Genomic DNA, 26,053 nt, shown 5'->3' on the forward strand with positions numbered 1-26,053 from the left:
AACTTATAATATCAGAGACATAAATAACTTATTCAGTTGTTTATGTCTCTGATAATATATATTTTATTCTGTTCAAAACTATAGAAGTTTAGCGTGTTCAACAGGTTAATTTTTTTATCCAAATTCTCAGTTTACGAATTACGAAATCACACCTTCAATGTGACGATGATTGACATCGAATATTTAGACACTTATTGTTTTACAATTGACCACTGAAGTGAAAGCACACTTCCAAATGTTACTCTAATTGCAGTCCGAGGGCAATATTCTGAGCTATGTGCGCTGACGCGACACGAGATTTTCGGTCGCACGTGGAGCGGATTGAATTAGCATAGACTGACCGTATAAACACACGGGTGGGAGAGTAACACACATTGAGGAGAAAAATTAAATTGGTTTTCGCGACATTATTAAGATTATTTTATCTCAACCTTTTCTGAATAAAATAAATTCTTTGTAAAAATTTGAAAATAAACGTTTTTTCTTCACTAGTGAAACGTACTGATGGAACAGCTTTTACATGTACCAAAGTAAAGGATTGTTTATAAAGAAATGTCTTGCTACCGGTTTTCCTTGTATCCGTTGGTAAATATCCGACGAAAATGAGGTTGAACACCTACATAAATCTTGAGCCTTATTCCACAATACATTATTTTATTACGACAGAAAATATTATTATTTTCAAATCAATAAGAATTGGTATTATCTCGATGAAAAATGACAATAACAAACTATCAAACGTTTTAGAAATCCCAACCGTTTTAGAAATCCATAGAGCGAAGTACAAATTCACAGCAATGCAAACACGGACCTAAAAAGAGATAGAGGTAGGGGGTGCCTGGGAGGAGTAAGCATCCCCTGGCATCCTGTGTGCTCATTGTCATGATAATGAAAAACGGAAGAAACCGTAATCAGTCCGTTGTATAATTAATGGTCTAATAAGTATGTAAAACGTCAGTGAGTATGTGCCTTAATGAAACATTGTACTCGCTGACAAGTTAATATATATATATATATATATAAATATATATAAATATATATATATATATATATATATATATATATATATATATATATATATATATATATATATATATATATATATATATATATATATATATATATATATATATCGACCATAGAACTTGCGTAAAGATGATTTTAATCGTGGTTGTTGATATTCTTGTTCCAAAATTTTTTTTGTTAAGAGATTGCTTGGTTTAAGATATTGGTCTATGTAGAGCATGCTCTTGCATAACGAATAAGTTTAGACACATAAACCCCACAAGCAGGTGACGATGATATTTGTTATATAAGTAGGGGAAGTTAATGATGGAAAAATGAAAATCATCACGTTTATCATACAGTTTTGTTTATATGATACCCTTTTCGAGTAAAATATCCAAATATGAAACAGATGTCTCAGAATCTGTAGTATATTTTATTTCAAGATCATTAACATATATATCGATTTAACATAAGAGTGAAAGTAACTGTTGTAAATGGATTACACATCATCTATATATCCTAATGTCACATTCAAGGCCAGAGCAAGTGTTTTATTCTTTCTTGTACAAACTTTTAAAAAAAATTCTGCGTCATATGAATGTTTAAATAAATCAGCCAATAGAGGGGCACAATTTGTTCACATGAAAATGTCGTCTTATTGTTGGAAGACCTGGTCTCCAAAAACAAAAAATTCAGGCATCATTTTAATGTCAATTCAGAGTACTTATGAGTGCAATCAATATGGTTTTTAACAAAAACAATTTTGCAAATTTTCCATTAACAAGAAAAGAAAATTTACGAATTCTATTTAAAATAGATTTCAAACATCTAGTACTTACAAAAGACGTAAAATGCTGCGTCTTCTCGACTCTTGAACCATATGTGAATCTGCCAAACATCCAGAAAACACTGTTTATAACACGTCCGCGCAGTTCATCTACGTTCTTTCTTTACTGTGTAAGTGTCTCTAGGTTATTGTGATAAGCACAAAACAAAGACCAGTGTTTCCGTAATGTGATCTAGAAGCACTTCTTTGTTTACAAATATTTTGTACATGTGTTGACTTGAATTTTTTCCGTGAAAAAGAATGCTTATTTAAAGAGTCATGTCACGATTTTAATTAGATTGTCAAATTTGATCTCTCCGCGTATATTTTTTTGCGATATTAATTTGGCATTTCCAATGGTCAACTAAATCGTCGGGTCATAAGGCAAGTAACAACATTGTCTCTGTTTGTAAGGCACATTATATTAATTGCATTTTCAAAGAACTAGAATTCTATTCTACACATAGTAATCCTATTTACACCCATAGGAGCCTTTCCAAGCAGCAAATACTTCAAAATCATAAATCAGGATATCTTTAATACCCCCATAAAACAAAATTAATTTGATTTACCTTTTTTGTACTGTATTCCAAAGCTTCACAAAAGTCCTTACAAACAGAGATATATATCAGGTTCAAATCAAATGATATGGTCAGGTGTTTTGATGCGGTCAGTATCTGACCAGTGAGAGTAGGGTCATTCTGTCTTCATCTCTGAGAGTGTTAGAACGAGTAATGTTTTGATACACCCACCTCCATCCCCGTTTCACCAATCCAATATTTGAAAGTTGCATATATATACAAAATATTGTTATTCTGCATATTTTACTTTCGAGGTGCATATTTTATTTTTGAGGTGCCATCATTTTGCTGGTTTTGTATATATTGTATATAATTTTAAACAAAATATTGTTTTTCTGTAATTTAAGGGGATCAGCATATTGATAAGTTATTTAACATTTTGTGTGAACTGTTTTGGGGTCTGATCCCTTACTATGCTGTTTATATTTTTCATAACTTTCGTCATTTTTAATAAATGACATATTTCATTATGCACAAGTGTTGAGTTCATTTATCAGACACAAAAACAGAGCTGCGGTGAGGTTGTGCAGCATGAGAAAACATAAATGACAGAGTAGGTAAATTTATGTGAGCCGTTTTTATTGAAAAAGCAGGCATCAATGATCAATTTATGCACTGGTATTGACAAAAAATATCTTTTATAAAAAATTTTAATTAAGCATTGTTTTTAACTTTCAAACTTTTTCGAATAAGAAGTTTGCTTTAAGGTAACATGGGCAACCTCCATATCAAGTTTTATTTTAAGATTACGAATTGCCTGTATTAGGATATAACTTTAGGTTTTCATAAGACATGATTGAACGATGAATAGTAACACATTAATAAAACCTTACTCTTGAATAATAATAGCTCTTTGTTTTTCATTCACTATTAAGCATATTTTTGAAAGACTTTTATTATTTTTTTTCATTTTGTCAAAAAAAAACAACACCAAACAAACAAACAAACAAAAACCGCTGAGGACGTTTAATGAATAATTTTTTAAGTATTAACGCCTTTTTCTGGATCTATTACAAAATGTAATTTGTTTAAAATTCAAATTCCATTAATCAATGGTAAATTCTCTCATAAGCATGGTTACAGTTTCCCAGACACCAAGCAGGACAGGAAATTCTGGTACACAGGACTTTGGAGAGTTCATTTGCAAAATGGTGGCAGTTGTTGTCAAGAAAATTGTAAGTACCGAAAGTGCATCTATAATTTCTGGCACATCCCTTGATGCAACTGACACTCACTTCACTATATCCAGCTGGAGAGTTTTCAAAACTTCCGGGACAAGATGGACATACATGGCGATTTGAAATGCGAGCAGTTGAGTCATCTAAAATTTTAAATACATTTTAGCAAACGATCGCGACTGTTTATGTAGAGGAACATGTATTAATGAATTATATTTTCTTTACAAATTTAGATTTTGCATTATTTAAAGGAGTCATTAAATTTTAGTAAATTTGATTATGGCATGCTTTATTTGTTTTCTGCAATGAAATGCATGACCTGTCTTATAGCCAAAAAAGAGCAATAAAAGAATAAAAAAGAAAAATCCAATTAACAACAATCAAACATTAATTTAATCCTTTATATAAAAAAAAACTAAGAATATTGTATAAGAAATGTGTTACTATAGTATGTCCAAGGTTACCCTTTCCATCACTTTCTGTAAATACGCATATTTTTAGTGAAGAAAAACTGAAGTTGATTCTTAAATTATGGAAAATATTGAAGATTGCTTCTTTTACACGTTTCCTCTTTATACCGGTGAAATCAAGGTTTTTTTGTACAATTTTATTACAACTTCATTTTTCTGGTACTGTTTATGTCGTTTGCAATGCAAAATTCCCATTACTAAGTTAATTTTTTTTCTTCATTTATTAGCTGTGTTGCGAAGCAATAGATTGTGGGCATAAAATGATAATTCAATAAATTCAATAAATAAATTCAATTGATAAACGGATTTTAATTGTTATAACAAATTTAAGATGAAACAATGCACATCGTTTGGTATCAATATTACAATAAAATTTAGTTGACGTTTTTGTTCAGCATTACGGTTGGTTTAATTCAACAACTAATGAAGTTGGATTTAAATTTATATAGAAGCTTGGGGCCAAACAATGAATTAAATACGTAAGATGCTTATAGTTTTGAGGTAGTGTTAAATTTCTTTAAATACTTTTTGTTTCACAATAATTCTAAAAAAATTTCTTTCCAAGTTTATTAGTTGTACACGTTTGATTTACCTAAATGATTAAAATAAATATACACTGTATTTACTTGTTTAAATTATGTATGAGCTGCCATCACTCTATCTGTCTGTGACAGGATTTTCTGTGTGGTGCAATAGCTCGAGTTGTTTCTTAGGTCACAGTGTACCTTTAAATCTTGATTGTTTCATTTTTTTAGTCATAAGTTTGTTAAGTATGCGGCTGATGATATGACACTTGCGTCATTATGCTTAAGGTGTTGTCTGTTTATGTAAAATATTAAAAATACTACGTGTAGTCCCAATTGCTTACACTTTTACACAATACGAAGCCTAGAATTGCAGTAGCCAATACATAAGGTCTTCTTTGTATTTAAAAGATTTAGGACTTTTAAATATTATGGAATTGATTATGTTTGATCATCTTGTTTTTTTAAATACCATTTGAATAACATATCCCGATACTTACGAATTTGATATTTATTTACACAATATCTTTCCTACAGCGCTCTATGGGACACCTTTACTTGTAACATTGACCCTTTTAATGATTATTAGCAAAAACAATACCTACCGAAGAATTCAAAATAGAAACCTTTGTAGTAAATAAATCGATGAGTCATTTCCCAGATTCCTCTTGAGGGGTAGGACCTTTTTTTTCTCCCCTTGCCACTGCTGCTGCTGCCGCCTGGCAGGTCAGTTGTTCCAAAATAATAAGAACTTGTGCCACCTGTAAATGTTGCAAAATCCAAAAAAGTATTATGATGTAATTATTTGTAAAAAAAAAAAAATTAGTAAATTTTATGTTAAGTCCGCGATGTTGTTAGATAATGCTTACTCTAAAACATGTGTAAGCCTTGGGAAAAGGCTAAAACTATACAGAAAAGGGTTATACGATATATTTTACAATCCTTTGTTAATAGCTTATGTTGAAAGTTTTAGTGATATTTCGTTCCCTCGATTAACTGCCCTACATCAACGAATTTACTTCTTTCATTTGACGATTATACTGTACTTGTCCATCGGCATAGGTCGTTGTTCCCATTCTTGCCGATAAGCCACCAAGCGTCTGATTTAGACAGCAAAACAAGGGCGACCACCGCTAAAAATACCTTCATACAAAAAAAGATTCTCAGTTAATGTTACCAGAGATGGTACAGACCAAGAACAAAATATAAAACCATTTTGTCTCAACCTTCTCGGAATAAAAAAAAACATTTATAAAAGATTGATTACAAAGGTATTTTCAAACAAGTTAATTTCATTATTTAAGGACTATTTCAGACGAGTAAATAGTATTATCGTAACAATAGAAACTAAATATATAGTACTTACAGAAGATGTAAAACGCTGCATCTTTTCCTTTCTTTAACTACATGTGAATCTGTCGAATATCTAGAAGACACTGTTAATGACTAATCTGCGCAGTTCATTTACGTTCCTTCTTTACTGTCTAAGTGTCTCTGGGTTTTTTGTGATGAGCACTAAAGGAAGACCAGTGTTTCCGTAATGTTATCTAGAAGTACTTTTTAAACTTCTCTTCTTTGTTTACAAATATTTTATACAATTGTTTTCCGTAGAAAAAAATGTTTATTTAAAGCGCCATGTCACGATTCTACATGTAATGAAATTGACAAATTTTACCTCACCGCGTATAATTTTGTTTGCAATATCAATTTGGCATTTCCAATGGTCAACCAAATCTTCGGGTCAAAAGCAAAAAAAAATATAATTATCAATTAATTGCTAAGTAATTAAGCCTTATACCATATATTTTGTTTATAAGTTTAATCTGTTGTTTGGCTAGTATTACAACAATGCAACATTTTGTATAAAGTAAATTGCCAAACTACTACCCAGTCTCTTCCAATGGACGAGATTTTGACGTTTTAAATTCCATCGACAGACTCTTTATTTATAAATACTGTTCTTATCTAATATTGATTTCAATTGTACACATATATGTGAACTTTGGAAGCATAAGGAACAATCGGTTTCTCATTCCAAACATATGAGAGAATCAGAACTTTTGTTTATAGTCCCTTTCCATTAGTTCATACATTTTTTGTGATTGACATTGTGTCAGCGAAAAAAATATTTGTATGAATTATAAACAATTTTATTGTTTGATTTGAGATCAAATTTGGCAAGAATGAATAATTCTCCTATTCATCGGCAGATAACGAAGATTACCGTTGCCATCATTGATGGTTGATTAGTCTGTGATAACCACCTGAAATCAATATATGACAACATTCTCTGATTTTTTTTTATTAGTTCCATCATCATACCAAGAGAAGTTTCAAAAAACAAAAATGTATTTTTTATTCAATTATCAATTAAAATCAATTATTGAGAAAATCTGACATCTTTTATTCTTTAAAACTTCTCGCGTCTCTTTGAACATTTTTACATTATCATCCGTGTACTTTTCATGTCGTTTGCAATGCAAATTTCCGGTAGACATTCTATTTTTGTTGTGTATTGAAACTTGAAGTCATTGAGGGGAAACATCTTGTGAACGAATGTACATTGCACACAAATGCATTTATTATTATCGAAATATTGAGCAAAAAAATGGCGGAAGCAGAAACATTAGACAAAGTGTAGTATCTCGATTTATCATATCAAACACTAAAAATATGGTTAAGGTTGGTGTTTAAAGAAATGGACCGTGTCCTACAATTATTTCTTGTGTGATACTTTTTTAAAAACATCTGAACAAGCCTATTTTCTTTCTTGTAAGTTCTTATTATAACAAACGCAAAAAACATCATAATGAGGCTTGGTTTTATTAAACTATGCTCATGAAGGACAAACATTAATGATTTTTTTTCTCTTGTTCTTGCATTTGCTTGAAGATAAAAATGGTGGCGGTCATTTTAAGTACAAAGTGATATACGTTTTGATGATTCGTGGCACAAATACTTTCTTTTTTATTATTAATCGGCGAATTGAGTACAAATTTTTCTGTTTTCTCGATAAAGACAAAAGCACACGATGAGTGTGACCTGTCAACAGAGCATGTTCACTCTTCCATGGGACCAAATTTTATAGATGTCTGTGTTTACTCTGCCCCTTTTTTGTATTTTTCCTTTGGACTTTCGATTGAGAACAAAGATTGCTATCACCACTTGTCATGAATATTGAAATATGTCTGTTAACAAAGGAGTGCAATTGGGGTACCAATGGGAATTCCAAACAGATTGTTGGAAGACCTGATTTAAAAAAAAAACTATATATATTTTTTCAATCAGAAACGCAAGCTTTTTTCGTATCATGTTCAGAGTACTTGTGTATGCAACCTGAATGGTTTTTTAACAAAATAGTTTTGTAAATGACCGATGACAGGGTAAGTAAATTTACGTGAGCCATTTTTATTGAAAAAGCAGCTATCAATGATGTCAAAAAGCCGTCCATTCCTGTTGTACATTTTCTTCGATAGAAAATATATCTGGATAAATAGAACTCATGTTTGAAATAATATTTAAGTTGAAACCTTTCATTTTAATGTATAGAGCGATTCTTATCTATGTATTTTTTTTAAAAATTGTTACTCACTCTAATCCCTATTAATATCCCTAAGTGTTCTTCTCTTTTTATGGGCATCAAAAGATGTAATAAGCTTCATAAGGCTAATACAACAGATGCTTCAGGGATGTGTTTCTAATCTTCGCTTAATACATGTATTGACCTACAAGTTCCAGAAAAGCGGGTGAAAGTTGACTACAACGATCAGAGACGCAGGACAAATTAAGATAAAACATGTATTGATAGTAGCAATCGTAAATCCAAATTTGTCTGATTGATTTAATAAAGAAATATATTAATATTGAAAGATAGAAAGCAAAGAGAGTCAAAATTTGAAAATGCTTAAAATAACACTTCATAATTTATGTACGAATATTACAAAGTTTTAGATTCTAGAATGCACCCTAGATTCTACGACTGTTCTGCCGAAAGAAAAACATCTTCCACTTTTGGAAAATCATCCTTGTAATAATTAAACCGAGGGGTGACAACCATACACTTTCCGTTGTTTGTTTCATCTTTGACCATCTCTAAAAGAACTTCAGCCAATTTCTCCTTTCTACAAAATACACAGAATTTCATCTGGTAAATGTTATAACCAAACGTACATGACATTAATTTTTTTTCTTAATTAGATGATTTACAATTACTGTATTATTATAATAAAACAATAATAAAACAACTAGGATCGTCACGGTTGCTATTCTTATATCTGCACATTCACATCTGCTAAGATTCTCTTCCGTTACTTGAGCAAAGAAGAAAAACATTTTTTGAAAAATCGTGAATGGCTGGTTAATGTTGTTAAAATTCGTAAAATGATTTTTAATTATTATCAACAGTTTAAGGGAAGTTTCCTGAAATTGATAAGCAATATGTTGCATCCTAATGTTAGGTACAAAAGAATCAGATGTAAGATTTGAAACTTGCGTTTATGACTTTAAAGTAGACTTTATGCACTTAAATTGCAAATTACAGACAATAACACGAAAGGTGGGTAAATGGAAAATTTCTGACATGCTATAAAGCTGCAACATGCATATGATACACATTGTCGACTTCAAGTAGGGAATTCTGGGAGATCCAGAAAGCTACAGCTAAAACAAAACATTCAAATTTGGTCGAAACATCAAATGGTCAAAACTCAACAATAACAACAAAGAAACCTTACGCAAACAGCTATATAGAAAATGTTACACGTCTTCTTTAGTAATTTTCCGCATAAATTAATGTAGACATCTATCAGGATTGAATTAGGAGTGATCGTGCAAAATTGAAGCTGGGGAAATTTCAGAAATTTTAGTTACACAGTTCCGAAAACATAGAAGATCAAAGTAGATGATATGATGAACAAATTTAAACCGCGACAGTGACGATAAATGCTTGCATTATAGTTCAGAAAATTATTTTAATAACTATAAAAAATATGTTTAAACGCCAGGTGCCTGTTACTATGATGAAACATATCTCTTTTTAACTTCTAAGCTTTTAAGAGACATGATGCATTTAATGTGAGTTCTTCACCTGTGCTTACTTTAATAAAAATGGCGTCTTTGCAAGTGAAATCGTAAACATTGTTTCTTTTATCAAACTTACTTTATTATCCCAATTTTTTCAATGTAATCTTTTATACTGTCAACATCTATCATCGTTGTTTCGACGAAAGTAGGACACAGGACCGCCATCCTCACACCACTTTCTACAACATCAGCATGGAGCTAATAAAAAGAAAAATACATTGAACACAACTATCAATCCGATTTTTCAAACTTGTTATATTTTAAACTATGACTGTCAACGTAACATAATTGGAGTGTACGATATTTGGCGGACTTTCAAACAACTGAGCATTATGCAAATTACTCGATTTAGCTGAAGCCGCTTGTGCTAAAACGCTTGAATTAACTTTTGTCGCATAAAAGTAATAAAAAGACATCTAACCACTTATGATTAAAAGATCGTATAAAAGTTATTTTGAATTTCGATTCCTTCATTAGATATACATGGTTAATTGACAGTTCATATTTTCTATGACAGGATACCTGATAAAATATCTACAAGGGATTCATGTTTTGTTTTGTTACATACCGCATGACTTAGGGTGAATCCAACAACACCAAATTTTGAGCTCGCATAAATTGGGACTAATGGGGAAGGACACAACCCTAGGAAAATTCAAATTTTCTCGTTAAATATCACAACCTTAGATATCCACATATACAGAACTAAAATTTTCGACACTCACCACTTAAAGCAGGGTTACGATCCACTCTGCTCCTCTACAACCCTTGGCAGATTTGACAAATGTTTTTTAGCACAGCGCCATCTAGGATTTAATCTAAATCGGAGCAGCTTAAATACGTATTTTTCATCTAAGAGGTATTTGAAGAAATAGTTGTGGAAAAAATAAGAATATTTTTTTAAACATACTTGTAATTATATATCGTATGTTATTCAATAATTACGTAAAAATTGTAAAAATGACTGTATTTTTGTATGAAAACACAACGAACTAAACCACCAAATACCAGATTCCTTGCGATCGCCTCGCTTCCCACCCTATCATATTCCGTTTCGCGAGTTTTGATTTTGTCGGCTAAATTTTCCAAGGGTTGTAGAGGAGATGAGTGGATCGTAAACCCTTGGTTTGCGAATATGCACTTACAGGGACATTGTCACGAATTTGGTTAAAGTTTATTTTTCTGTTTTTAATATTAACAAAGCTTCAGTAAAACATTCCTAATAGACAACCAAAAGATGAGAGTCATTTGTAGAGTTATAAGGAAGATACTCACAAATCTTTGTTATCAAACAAATCTCAGGTAATGTTTTTGTTTACATTGTAAATGTTGAGTGGAAAATTCCAGGTTTGGAATAAAACTAATATAACAAATGCCGAGAACTGTTTATTAATGTTCAAAACAAATTAACAGACTTAAATATCAGCTTAAAAAATAACTTTCTTCATGAGCCTTGTTAACAAAGAATTATGTGCGCTACATCTTGCTTAAAAATCTACGACCGCCACCCATATTGTGGTTGATCATTAGAAATGCATTATCAAAGCATTGAAAACAATAAAAATAGAAAAATAAAATTTGACAAAAGTTGTGACCATGCCCATTAAACGTAGACCCAGCCAACTTTTTTTTAAATACTTAAATCGTTAAAACAACTTATAGACTTATTTAAACGGATAAAATATTCATACCTTTGCACGTTTGTTTTCTTATAGTGAGCTTTAGCTCACATGGTTCATAAACTCAACAGCCAACTTTTAACACGATGAAACATTATCTCATAATTTAATAAAGCATTCACCAAAATACATTTTGTTAGGCTACAAATTAAGAACATGTAATGATAGTCAGTAAAGTAAAAAAAATATTACTTTTATTTTGAAGAAAATTGGAAAAAAACAAAAATGTATATCATGAAAATTTTTCAAAAACTATATTGTAAACATACTTATTTTATTTGTATATATATTGTTAACAGAGAAACAAAGTTTATCAATAGTCACCAGGTAGTTTTTGTTAGAGAGTCTATTAGGCTATATCCCATTTTGTTAGATATAGGTTTTTTTTTCGTTTTTGTTTGTTTGTTTTGTTTGTTTTTTTGTTTTGTTTTCTGTTTTTGTTTTTTGTAGCAAAATTGAAATGTACAAAATAGACACAAACTAACAGTCAATAAAATTTAAATACTCAATCAAACTGTATCATACTTATCAAATTTTTTGGTTGCCAAACCGTAGAAATGAGTGCAGTAGCACCCCACCCTTTTTCAAATAATTTCAAGTAATTTTCCACTACGTTTCATTGACATATTTATGGTTTCCCTCTCCTTTTGAAAAATATGAGCTATATATTTGTACTTAAGCCACTGACTTGACATAATAGGCAAGAAGGTTAACTGGTATATGTAATTGAATAAACAATATAAAATTATACAAATATTTTCAGTAAACCATAATTAGGTAAATATCTTTGGCAGAGTGACGCAAGCGTTGAACTGAAATCAAATAAACGCACGTACATTAGATTGCTATATTCTATTTCATTTCATTATAATAAAATGATTGATCTTTTTAAAAAAATGTTTTTTTACTTATAGAAATATTTGTTCAAAACCATTCAAAATATTGTTGTTGACATTCTAAATTTTTTAATCTACTAGGTGATTGTAGTAGTTAGAGAATGGGGGACTGACTCTTGATTTATGGTACAGTAGGTCTTTAGACTCTTTAGAGCAAGACTATGAAGGAAAACTATCACTTCAGGAAAAGAGTCTCTAAACAAAACTTGTCCTTACAGAATCTTAATTTGATCAAAATTTAGATGATGCTAAACCAAACCTGCAAAAGATGCCATGTTGATTATTATTCCACCTCGACCTTTGGATGATTTCTTCATGTATTCAAGAGCAAGGTAAGTGCAGCGTATTACACCGACCTGTCATAAGACATACTCAAAATTTATTGTTATATGTTACATTAACTTGTGCATTTTTTAAAAATGTATCGTAACGCAGAAAAGTTATTTTTTTGCAAGATGGGATAAATTTAACAAAGAAACTTTCAAACAATTACCAAAGTTGTTATTTAGTAATACCATACATGTATTGAGTGCATTATACACTGTGATTACATGAATATTTAATTTACATTTTACAATATTTACATTGCACATATTTTTGCGTGTACAAAGTGTAGAAGGCTACTGCTTTTTAACGCTATATTTACATTTCACATATGTTTTGCTTGTAAAGTGTGTTAAAGCTACTGCAGTTATAACACTGTAAAACACACAGGGTAATGAATAAAAAATGTCAAGTTTTATTATGACGTCAAAAACGTTGAATTCTGTAAAATGCAACGTCACAAGCAAAAATCAGAGTTCACGCTTGTGGCTGTTACAGTAGCTCTTCCGTTTAAATGAACTTATCACTAGAATAAAAAAGAAATTTTAAGGTATAAATCACCTTTGCAGACAAGGCAAGATTTAATTTTTAAAAAATATAAATAGAAGCTTTGAATTATTATTTTTATCCTTAGGATAAAAAAGACATTTTAAGGTATAAATCACATTTGGAGAGGCAAGAAGTAAATGAAATGTAAAAATAAAGCAGTAAATCATTTTTTGAAAGACAAAATCTCATATATGCAGCGGGGGGTGCATACAAATTCTCACAACGCGCTAACAAGCGTTAATCAATTTTTATGCACACATCGCTGCATCTATGAGACTATATTCTCAAAAAATAATGAACAATGCTTAAATACCTGGTTTATTTGGATCACTTTCTCCCAATCTTCCGAAGCTGTCACACCAGCATTGTTAAACACAATGTCTATAGCCCCGAAAGTGTCGACAGTTCCTTTGAACAGGTCTGAAACGTTCGTTACCATAGCATCTTTAAACTGTTTAAATTTGATGAAGATTTTGTAGACCAAATGAAAAGCAATGTTAACTCCAATCTTAGTTCAATGTGTCACAACTTAAAAATTTGCAAAGTTATTGATGTTAAAACAAAGAATAATCTTCACAATTGATACACCTACAACTCTAAGGATGCTAATATTACCTTTTACTTGTGTTTTGTCTGTGACGTCACAAGGAATCTGATGGACATTTTCAGCCCCATACTGACGTTCGAACTCTTCATACGTGGCTTGAAGTCGGTCAACGACCACGTCAGACAGACACACCTGGTGACAAGTTCACATTGATTTTAAAAACCTACCTTGGAATGATAGGATTATAACTATAATGGCTTGCTAAAAACTTTAAAGTCCTATCTTATTAAATCAAGTGTATCCACAAGAGAAGGGCAAACTCTCAGCTTTTATTTGTTCTATTACTTTACGCATTATTCACGTTTATGTGAAGGGGCAATGAGAAATAACGTATGAATTATTATGATATCTCAATGGGAAATATAGGTCAGAAAGAGTGGCTTAGATTTTCGACAAAACGGTGTTTTCTTATAAGGAGAATTTAAATTACCTGACAACGTAAACACATACACATTTCTTCAGAATAAAAACTGCAATACTTCAAAGTAATACTATTGAATACATTATTTACTATAGACATTACACGGTTAATCAATCAATCAAAATCAAACTGGAGATTCACATATACTTTAGAAATATTTTTTCCCTGGACTGCATGAATTTTAACATTTTTCTTTATCAAGTTTTAAAATTGTTGTACGACTGAGAAGAATATGAAATCATTTTTATAAGATAATTGTCGTTTTTCATCAGGACTACCTCTATTAAGGTAAATGCATCGTTTCCTTTATGATATCACAAGTGACAAAGAATCACGTGTTACCAAAGTGACGTTATTCCTTTTAGCTGTTTGATGGGAGGGTGTGTATTATGTATGACATGAAAGAACAATTTGGAAAGGTAGGGTAATAACATTTTTCAGCCCACCCATGCACCTTGGGGTTGCATTCTAATATTTTGTTCCTAGATATGAGACTTTTGCACCTTATATTTTATAAAGGTATTGAGGTTGAAATGTGATTCCGCATGTGATACGGGAATCTCGCCCCGACCGATATTATCACCTCATAATATTCAAAGAATGACTCCTTATTACTTATAGGCCTATTAATTTAATTTTCAGCAATTGTACAATTAAATATTAGAATATTGACATACTTATGTGATTTTCATATCTTTTGATTTTGCAAACCCATCGTGCGCCCCAACAATGCTTTAATTTGATTTATTGGACTGTAGATTACAGAATCGTTATCACAGACAAAGACACTGAAAATGTTAATATTTTGTTGCCAGATAGATAATCAATTGACAATGAACCTATAATGCAATGCAGGAGTTTATGTATGGAAAATCGTAGGGGTCAAAATTTTATAACTGTATCCAATATGTATATTTTTTAATGTCTTCGTAATTCGAAGTGTTACACAGTCATATTTATAAAACATATTTCTGTCTTTATAATAATTAAGGTCTTCCGTTTCCAACGGAAGACCTTTCCATTATTGTGCTGGTTAAGATTATTCTTATTTTTCTTTTTAGGGTCTTCCGTTTCCAACGGAAGACCCTCTTGTTATTCTACGGTTTCTTTCTATTATTATTAGGTCTTCCGTTTCCAACGGAAGACCCTATTGTTTTTCTTCGGATTCTTTTTAGGGTCTTCCGTTTCCAACGGAAGACCCTCTTGTTATTCTACGGTTTCTTTTTCTTTATTAGGGTCTTCCGTTTCCAACGGAAGACCCTCTTGTTATTCTACGGTTTCTTTTTCTTTATTAGGGTCTTCCGTTTCCAACGGAAGACCCTCTTGTTATTCTACGGTTTCTTTTTCTTTATTCTTATTAGGGTCTTCCGTTTTCAACGGAAGACCCTCTTGTTATTCTTCGGTTTCTTTTTCATTATTATTATTCTTCCTCTGACTTTTTTGGTGGCTTATATCTCATAAACTATTCAACAGATTTCCACGAAATTTTCAGGACTTATAGAGCATCACCGGCGCTACATTTTATTAAATTTTTGACTGATGACGTCACTTCCGGTTTCAGATATTGACGATTTTATAAATTTTTAAGGGTCATTTTGTCCACGCATCTCCTCCGAAACTAATCAATACAGAAGCTTGAAATTTTCAGGGATTGTAGATGAATGTTTGTAGATGTACCCCCTTGCTTCCATCAATGAAAATTGCTTAAGGCTTTGAAGCTCACCCGAACCTGAAAATTAGCACCAAAATTTTCCAAAAATTTTTAGAACATTTTTTGTAATAACTTTTGATGTATACATATTTTGTTAAAACATGTAATGCAAAAGATGTTTATATTTGCAAGACCTATAACTTGATATCAAGAAAAAGGGGCTGGCCCCTCAAATTAGGGGCCAAGAGGGCTCTAAAGTCTTCTTATAATAACTCTTTACTAAACAATAGTTTGTTATCAATTATAGAAGCAAAAATGTTCATTGAAGAGCTGTTTATCTATACAGTAAAATACCTAAGTCATGTGTTACGTAATTAGGGGTTTCAAGGGGCCAGAAGTTCGAAACTTTGATCATTTATATTGGAAAAAGGAGAAATATTTTGAAAAGCAATGTAGAACAAAAGTTGCTCAAAATAATGTTCTATACAATATGCCACCTTAATTTTTTTGTTAATGGTCCCATTCAGGAGTTTAAGGGTCGGCCCCTAAAACACATTTGTACAGATATCTCGAATACCGTTAACACTTTGTGAACACTTGTTGAACAAGATATGTTTATATTTGCAAGATCTTTAATTTGATGATAAGAAAAAGGGGCTGGCCCCTCAAATTTGGGACCAAGAAGGCTCTAAAGTCTTCTTACAATAACTCTTTACTGAACAATAATTTGTTATTAATCATAGAAGCAAAAATGTTCACTGTACAGCTGTTTATCTTTACAGTACCATACCTACGTCATATGTTACGTAATTAGGGGTTTTAAGGGGCCAGAAGTTTAAACCTTTTATCATTTATATCTAAGAAAGAAGAAATATTTTGAAAAGCAATGTTGAACAAAAAATGTAAAGTAGAATGTTATCAACAATATGACATCTAAATTTTGTTGTTTGTGGGCCCAATAAGTAATTAAAGGGTCGGCCCCTAAAACACATTTGTTCAGATATCTCGAGAACGTTTAACAATTCGTGAATACATGATGAACAAAATATGTTTATATTTGCAAGACCTTTTATTTGATATCAAGAAAAAAGGGCTGGCCCTTCAAATTAGTAGCTAAAAGGGCTTCTAAGTCTTTTTATAATAACTCTTTTTAAGCGATAATTTGATATTAATCATTAAGCAAAAAAAAAAAAAAAAGAACTTTTTAAGCTTAATCTAATGTTGAAATTCGTTTTAAAATCGGACGATACACTACAGAGAAATTGGAGTTTAAAATTTGATTTTTCTGGAAAATTTGATTCTACGTTATTGATTTAAAAAATAGCACAAGGTTAAATGTAAAATTAACTTGTACCACAAATAATTGTCAGGCCGTACTTGAGCACATTCAAATTTTTATGTTAAGACGTTCTTGAAATCGAAAAGGTTTTTATTAAGTCGTACTTAAAATCATTCGGATTTTGTTAAGTCGTACCAAAAATTATTCGAATTTTTTCTCATGTTTTAGTTACTCTTGTTATTGGTTAAGGAACTCTGCTTTTTACAGGTACTTCTAGCTTTACTTTCGACATTAACGGAAGACCCACTCGTTGCTTTGCAACGAGCTTTGCTCTAGTTATTCTTTTTTTTCTTTTTCTGACTTTTTTTGAGCGTTATTTCTCAAAAACTACCCAACCGATTTGCACGAAATTTTCAGGAATGATAGAACATCATCGTTGCTACATATTATTAAATTTTTGTATGATGGCGTCACTTCCGGTTTAAGATATAGACGATTTTGTAAATTTTTAAGGGTCATTTTGTCCACGCATCTCCTCCGAAACTAATCAAGATAGAAGCTTAAAATTTTCAGGGGTTGTAGATGAATGTCTGTAGATGTACCCCAATGCTTCCAATTATGAAAATTGCTCAAGGCCTCGAAGCTCGCCTGAACCTGAAAATTAGCACCAAATTTTTCCAAGAAATTTTTGCACATTTTCTGTAATACCTTTCGATGTGCACATAATTTGTTTAAACATGTAATGCAAAAGTTGTTTCAATTTTCACGAGCTTTCCTTTGATATCAAGAAAAAAGGGGCTGACCCCTCAAATAAGGGGCCAAGGGGGCTCTAAAATCTTCTTACAATAACTCTTTACTGAACAATAATTTGTTATTAATTATATAAGCAAAAATGTTCATTGTACAGCTGTTTATCTATACAGTATCATACTTAAGTCATATGTTACGTAATTAGGGGTTTCAAGGGGCCAGAAGTTCAAAACTTTGATCATTAATATCTGAAAAAGGAGAAATATTTTTAAAAGCGATGTAGAACAAAAGTTGCTTAAAATGGTGTTCTTGTCAATATGCTACCTTATATGTTTTTGTTTATGACCCCATTTAGGAGTTAAAGGGTCGGCCCCTAAAACACATTCGTACAGATATCTCAAGAACGGTTAACATTTTATGAACACTTGTTGAACAAAATATGTTTAAATTTGCAAGACCTTAAATTTGATATCAAGAAAAAGGGGCTGGCCTCTCAAATTAGGGGCCAAAAGGGCTCTAATGTCTTTTTACAATAACTCTTTACTGAACAATATTTTGTTATTAATTATAGAAGCAAAAATGTTCATTGTACAGCTGTTCAACTATACAGTACCATACCTAAGTCATATATTACGTAATTAGGGGTTTCAAGGGGCCAGAACTCAAAACTATGATCATTAATATCTGAAAAAGGAGAAATATTTTAAAAAGCAGTGAAGAACAAAAGTTGTTCAAAATAATGTTCTGAACAATATTAAACCAAAAATTTTGTTGTTAGTGGCCCCGGTAAGGGGTTAAAGGGTCGGCCCCTAAAACACATTTGTACATATATCTCGAGAACGGTTTACAATTCATGAACACTTGTAGAACAAAATATGTTTATATTAGCGATACTTTTATTTGATATCAAGAAAAAGGGGCTGGCTCCACAAATTAGGGGGTACAAGGGCTACTAAGTCTTTTTATGATAACTCTTTTCTGACCAATAATTTGATATTTATTATAAAGCAACAAAGCAGCTTTTATAAAGCTTAATTTAAAACTGAAATCCGTTTTAAAATCAGACGATGCATTACAGAGATATCGGGGTTTAAAAATTGATTTTCCCGGAAATTTTAATTCCGCGTCCTTAGTTTAAAAAATAGCGTAATGTATATAGAAAAATTAACTCGTACCAAAAATAATTCTTAAGTCGTACTCAAAAACTATCGGATTTTTTTTGTTAAGTCGTTCTTGAAATCAAAAAGGTTTTTGTTAAATCGTACTTAAAATCATTCGGGTTTGTTAAGTCGTACCACGAATAATTCGATTTTTTTCATCTTTTTATTTAAGTTACTCTTGTTATTCGTTTAAGAGCTCTGCTTCTTACAGGAACTTCTAGCTTTTCTTCCGACATTAACGGAAGACCCACTCGTTGCTTTGCAGCGTTATTTCTCAAAAACTACCCAACCGATTTGCACGACATTTTCAGGACTGATAGAACATCATCGTTGCTACATATTATTAAATTTTCAAATGATGACGTCACTTCCGGTTTCAGATATAGACGATTTTGTAAATTTTTAAGGGTCATTTTGTCCACGCATCTCCTTCGAAACTAATCAAGGTAGAAGCTTAAAATTTTCAGGGATTGTAGATGAATGTCTGTAGATGTACCCCCATGCTTCCAATTATGAAAATTGCTCAAGGCCTTGAAGCTCGCCTGAACCTGAAAATTAGCACCAAATTTTTTCACGAAATGTTTGCACATTTTCTGTAATACCTTTCGATGTGTACATATTTTGTTATAACATGTAATGCAAAAGTTGTTCCAATTTACAAGGGCTTTCATTTGATATCAAGAAAAAGGGGCTGACCCCTCAAATTAGGGGCCAAGAGGGCTCTAAATACTTCTCACAATAACTCTTTACTGAACAATTATTTGTTAATAGTTAAAGAAGCAAAAATGTTTATTGTACAGCTGTTTATCTATTCAGTACCATATTTAAGCCATATGTTACGTAATTAGGGGCTTCAAGGGGCCAGAAGTTCAAAACTTTGATCATTAATATCTGAAAAAGGATAAATATTTTGAAAAGCAATGTAGAACAAAAGTTGCTCAAAATAATGTTCTGTACAATATGCAACCTTAAATTTTTTTGTTTATGACCCCATTTAGGAGTTAAAGGGTCGGCCCCTAAAACACATTTGTACAAATATCTCAAGAACCGTTAACATTTCGTGAACACTTGTAAAACAAAATATGTTTATATTTTCGAGACCTTTCATTTGATATTAAGAAAAAGGGGCTGGTCCCTCAAATTAGGGGCCAAGAGGGCTCAAATGTCTTCTTACAATAATTCTTTACTGAACAATAATTTGTTATTAATTATAGAAGCAAGATGGTCATTGTGCAGCTGTTTATCTATACAGTACCATACTTAAGTCATATATTACGTAATTGGGGGTTTCAAGGGGCCAGAATTCAAAACTTTGATCATTAATGTCTGAAAAAGGATAAATATTTTGAAAAGGAATGTAGAACAAAAATTGTTCAAAATAATATTCTCAACAATATGATACCAAAAATGTTGTTGTTAGTGGCCTCGGTAAGGGGTTAAAGGGTCGGCCCCTAAAACACAACTGCTCAGATATCTCGACAACGTTTAACAATTCATGAATACATGTTGAACAAAATATGTTTATATTTGCGAGACCTTTTATTTGATATAAAGAAAAAAGGGCTGGCCCCTCATGTTAGGGGCTATAAGGACTACTATGTATTTTTATAATAACTCTTTCCTTAGCGATAATTTGATATAATTCATAAAGCAGAAACAAAGAACTTTTTAAGCTTAATCTAACGCTGAAATTTGTTTTAAAATCGGACCATGCACTACAGACAAATTGGGGTTCAAAATTGATTTATCCGGAAAATATGATTCCGCGTACTGGTTTAGAAAATAGCGTAAAGTTAAAAGTTAAATTAGCTCGTACCAAAAATAATTGTTAAGTCGTACTTGAACACATTCGGATTTTTTTTGTTAAGTCGTTCTTGAAATCGAAAAGGTTTTTGTTAATTCGTACTCAGAATCATTCGGATTTTGTAAAGTCGTACCAAGAATTATTCGATTTTTGTTCTTTTCGTTTTAGGTGATCTTGTTCTTGGTTTAAGAACTCTGCTTCTTACAGGAACATATAGCTTTACTCTCAATATTAACGGAAGACCCACTCGTTGCTTTGCAACGAGCTTTGCTCTAGTTCTTATTATTCTTTTTTTTCTTTTTCTGACTTTTTTGGAGCGTTATTTCTCAAAAACTACCCAACCGATTTGTATGAAATTTTTAGGAGTGGTAGAACATCATCGTCGCTACATATTCTTAAATTTTTGCATGATGACGTCACTTCCGGTTTCAGATATAGACGATTTTGTAAATTTTTAAGGGTCATTTTGTCCACGCATCTCCTCCGAAACTAATCAAGATAGAAGCTTGAAATTTTCAGGGGTTGTAGATGAATGTCTGTAAATGTACCCCCTTGCTTCCAATTATGAAAATTGCTCAAGGCCTCGAAGCTCACCTGAACCTGAAAATAAGCACCAAATTTCTCCACAAAATTTTTGCACATTTTCTGTAATACCTTTCGATGTGCACATAATTTGTTAAAACATGTAATGCAAAAGTTGTTTCAATTTTCACGAGCTTTACTTTGATATCAAGAAAAAGGGGCTGACCCCTCAAATTAGGGGCCAAGGGGGCTCTAAAGTCTTCTTACAATAACTCTTTACTGAACAATAATTTGTTATCAATTATATAAGCAAAAATGTTCATTGTACAGCTGTTTATCTATACAGTATTATACTTAAGTCATATGTTACGTAATAAAGGGTTTCAAGGGACCAGAAGTTCAAAACTATGATCATTAATATCTGAAAAAGGAGAAATATTTTTAAAAGCAATGTAGAACAAAAGTTGCTTAAAAGTGTGTTCTTTACAATATGCTACCTTTAATGTTTTTGTTTATGACCCCATTTAGGAGTTAAAGGGTCGGCCCCTAAAACACACTCGTACAGATATCTCAAGAACGGTTAACATTTCATGAACACTTGTTAAACAAAATATGTTTAAATTTGCAAGACCTTAAATTTGATATCAAGAAAAAGGGGCCGACCTCTCAAATTAGGGGCCAAAAGGGCTCTAATGTCATTTTACAATAACTCTTTACTGAACAATATTTTGTTATTAACTATAGAAGCAAAAATGTTCATTGTACAGCTGTTCATCTATACAGTACCATACAAAAGTCATATATTACGTAATTAGGGGTTTCAAAGGGCCAGAACTCAAAACTATGATCATTAATATCTGAAAAAGGAGAAATATTTTTACAAGCAATGTGGAACAAAAGTTGTATAAAATAATGTTCTGAACAATATTAAATTAAAAGTTTTGTTGTTAGTGGCCCCGGTAAGGGTTTAAAAGGTCGGCCCCTAAAATACATTTGTACAGATATCTCGAGAACGGTTTACAATTCATGAACACTTGCAGAACAAAATATGTTTATATTAGCGAGACCTTTTATTTGATATCAAGAAAAAAGGGCCTGGCCTCACAAACTAGGGGGTACAAGGGCTACTAAGTCTTTTTATGATAACTCTTTTCTGACAAATAATTTGATATTTATAATAAAGCAACAAAGCAGCTTTTATTAAGCTTAATTAAAAACTGAAATCTGTTTTAAAATCAGACGATGCATAACAGAGATATCGGGGTTTAAAAACTGTTTTTTCCGGAAATTTTCTTTCCGCTTCCTTGGTTTAAAAGATAGCGTAATGTTTATAGTAAAATAACTCGTACTAAAAATAATTGTTAAGTCGTACTTAAACCTATTCGGATTTTTTTGTTAAGTTGTTCTTGAAATCAAAAAGGTTTTTCTTAAATCGTACTTAAAATCATTCGGGTTTTGTTAAGTCGTACCAGGAATAATTCAATTTTTTTCATCTTTTTATTTTAGTTACTCTTGTTATTGGTTTAAGAGCTCTGCTTCTTACAGGAACTTCCAGCTTTACTTCCGACATTAACGGAAGACCCACTCGTTGCTCTGCAACGAGCTTTGCTCTAGTTATTCTTTTTTTTCTTTTTCTGACTTTTTTGGAGCGCTATTTCTCAAAAACTATCCAACCGATTCGCACAAAATTTTCAGGAAAAATAAAGCATGATCGGCGCTACATTTTAATAAAATTTTTAAATGATGACGTCACTTCCGGTTTCAGATATTGACGATTTTGTAAATTTTTTAGGGTCATTTTGTCCACGCATCTCCTCCGAAACTAATCAAGATAGAAGCTTGAAATTTTCAGGGATTGTAGATGAATGTATGTAGATGTACCCCCATGCTTCCAATGATGTAAAATTGCTAAAGGCCTCCAAGCTCGCCTGAACCTGAAAATTGGCACCAAATTTTTTCACGAAATTTTTGCACATTTTTTGTGAAATCTTTTGATGTACAAATATTTTTATAAAACATGTCACGCAAAAGTTGTTTCAAATTACACGGGCTTTCATTTGATATCAAGAAAAAGGGGCTGGCCCCTCAAATTAGGGGCCAAGAGGGCTGTAAAGTCTTCTTACAATAACTCTTTACCGAATAATAATTTGTTATTAATTATAGAAGCAAAAATGTTCATTGTACAGCTGTTTATCTATACAGTACCATACTTAAGTCATATGTTACGTAATTAGGGGTTTCAAGGGGCCAGAAATTCAAAATTTCGATCATTAATATATGAAAAAGGAGAAATATTTTGAAAAGCATTGAAGAACAAAAGTTGCTTAAAATAATGTTCGTTCTGTACAATATGCCACCTTTAATTTTTTTTTGTTCATGGCCCCATTTAGGAGATAAAGGGTCGGCCCTTAAAAAACACATTTGTAAAGATATCCTAAGAACGGTTAACATTTCGTGAACACTTGTTCAACAAAATATTTTTATATTTGCAAGACCTTTCATTTGATATCAAGAAAAAGGGGCTGGCCCCGCCAATTAGGGGTCAAGAGGAGTCTTAAATCTTCTTACAAGAACTCTTTACTGAACAATTATTTGTTATTAATTATAGAAGCAAAAATGTTCATTGTACAGCTGTTTATCTATACAGTATCATACCTAAGTCATATATTACGTAATCATGGGTTTCAAGGGGCCAGAATTCAAAACTTTGATCATTAATATCTGTGAAAAAGGAGAAATATTTTTTAAAGCAATGTAGAACAAAAGTTGTTCAAAATAATGTTCTGAACAATATGATACCATAAATTTTGTTGTTAATGGCCCCGGTAAAGAGTTAAAGGGTCGGCCCCTAAAATACAGTTGTTTAGATATCTCGATAACGGTTAACCATTCGTGAACATTTGTAGAACAAAATATGTTTATATTAGCGAGACCTTTTATTTGATATCAAGAAAAAGGGGCTGACCCCTCAAATTAGGGGCCAGAAGGGCTATTAAGTTTTTTTATAATAACTCTTTTCTGACTAATAATTTGATATAAATCATCAAGCAAAAAAGGAGCTTTTATAAATCTTAATTTAAAACTGAAATCCGTTTTAAAATCGGACGATGCATTACAAAAATATTGGGATTTAATAATTGAGTTTTCAGGAAATTTTGATTCCAGGTTCTTGGTTAAGAAAATAGTGTTATGTTAAAAGTTAAATTAACTCGTGCCTAAAATGATTCGGAAATTGTTAATTCGTACTTGAAGAAATTCGGGACTTTGTTTTTATTAAGTCGTTCTAGAAATTGTTAAGGTTTTTGTTAATTCGTTCTTGAAATCATTCAGACATTGTTAGGTCGTTCTTAGAATTATTCGATTTTTAAAAAAATATTTTTTTCATTTTCTTTGTAGTTGGTTTTAGAACTCTGCTTCATACAGGAACTTCTATCTTTACTCTCGACACCACCGGAAGACCCACTCGTTGCTTTGCAACGAGCTTTGCTCTAGTTTTTCTTTTTTTTTCTTCCTAGACGCGAACTTTGAGGCTTCATATCGTGCTCATTTGTGAACGGTTTTTGCTCAAATTTTCAGGGCTAATGGACTTTACAAAACACTATTTTCATCAATTCATAAAAGTTAGAATTCCTTTTCCGTTAACGAGTTATTCCCCTTTTAAAATTTTTTAGGGCCTTTGGTTTCCAGACAAAGGCTCCGAGACTATGATAGCAGGGAATGGGAATCCAACGAATTTAAATAGCAGAGACATTGTAGTGGTGCACATCGGTTTTTGTTTTTAGATTACGTTTTTCATTTAGGAAAAGGTAGGGGGTCAAAAATCAGGATTCAAAAAAGTGCAAAAATTTAGACATATTTTCCTTTATATCTTTTTAACGAAAAATATTTTGTTAAGACATGTAGAATAAAAGTTGTGCAGAATATCAAGGGCTTTTATTTGACACCAATGAAAAAGGGCTGGCCCCTTAAATTAAGGACCAATAGCCCCTAAAAGTTTTTGCTTAATAACTCAAAAATGGTTAGGATTTTGATATGGCTGTCGCTGGAAAAGTTGTTTGTTGGGATCTCATAAAGGTCGTAACAATGTTATTTTGTAAGTGATTTGTGTAGTATGAGTGTATAAAGCAATACATGTTGACATGTACCTGTTTTCATTTGACAAGTTAAAGAAAGTCTTTGTGCGTACAACTGGCGTAAAGTTGCCGCAGAAAGTATGCTGGTTTATAAAGGAGGCATTAATTCATAAGAATTTTTTTTTTTTGGTTGGAGTGTAAGCTTCTTCTTTAGGAGTTTAAGTCATTGTTGTTAAGTTCTTAGAGTGCACAATCATTAAAAACGGCAATTGGAAAACAAAACATTCTTTTTCTTTTCTAGTAAACCACAAAATATGGAATTAAAAAACTCTATACATTACATTTTAGTTATTAACTCCATGCATTTAAAATCTACCTTGAATTAGAGCTGCATGTGTGTGTGTACCATTACGTAAGCTCTCTCTTGTCCGCGGCCGAGAAAATCGGTCACCATGCTCGCGGCTGGACTACCTATCGGTCAGCGGTTATCTAATACACGAGAGTTGTGTCTCTCATATATGAGTTTATTTAGCCGCGAACTCAAGAATTGTTTTAGTTTTGATTACACAAAATCTTTTGTGGATTAAACGATTGGATGTCAAGTAAGAAAAAGTTCATTTAATTCATAAAAGCAATGTCATTCTCTAAAGCAATAATAGACATAGATCA

General features: G+C 31.8%; 1 protein-coding gene and 1 long non-coding RNA gene across 4 annotated transcripts in view; both read right to left on the reverse strand.

Annotated features, from left to right (window-relative positions):
* Positions 1 to 26,053, reverse strand: part of LOC117688770 (15-hydroxyprostaglandin dehydrogenase [NAD(+)]-like) — a 58,090-nt gene that overhangs the window by 27,873 nt on the left and 4,164 nt on the right. Inside the window, exons 2-7 of one of the 3 annotated variants that reach the window (XM_066088094.1) lie at positions 13,733 to 13,856; positions 13,431 to 13,537; positions 12,504 to 12,600; positions 10,238 to 10,314; positions 9,746 to 9,867; positions 8,499 to 8,708 (exon numbers count right to left, since the gene is read on the reverse strand). In XM_066088094.1, coding sequence (XP_065944166.1) covers positions 8,561 to 8,708; positions 9,746 to 9,867; positions 10,238 to 10,314; positions 12,504 to 12,600; positions 13,431 to 13,537; positions 13,733 to 13,856 — 675 coding nt within the window. In that variant the 3' untranslated portion in view covers positions 8,499 to 8,560. Of the gene's footprint in view, positions 1 to 8,498; positions 8,709 to 9,745; positions 9,868 to 10,237; positions 10,315 to 12,503; positions 12,601 to 13,430; positions 13,538 to 13,732; positions 13,857 to 26,053 lie in introns of those variants that run through there. The other 2 variants (XM_066088095.1, XM_066088097.1) reach the window with 2 other exon arrangements.
* On the reverse strand, positions 3,367 to 6,197 carry LOC136276654 (uncharacterized). The gene is made up of 4 exons (XR_010715208.1): positions 5,954 to 6,197; positions 5,634 to 5,730; positions 5,193 to 5,348; positions 3,367 to 3,736 (listed from the first exon to the last, which is right to left on the reverse strand). It is a non-coding gene; the product is annotated as an uncharacterized lncRNA (long non-coding RNA).

Source organism: Magallana gigas, chromosome 6 (assembly GCF_963853765.1).
Source record: "Magallana gigas chromosome 6, xbMagGiga1.1, whole genome shotgun sequence".
In the NCBI taxonomy this organism is placed as follows: domain Eukaryota; kingdom Metazoa; phylum Mollusca; class Bivalvia; order Ostreida; family Ostreidae; genus Magallana; species Magallana gigas.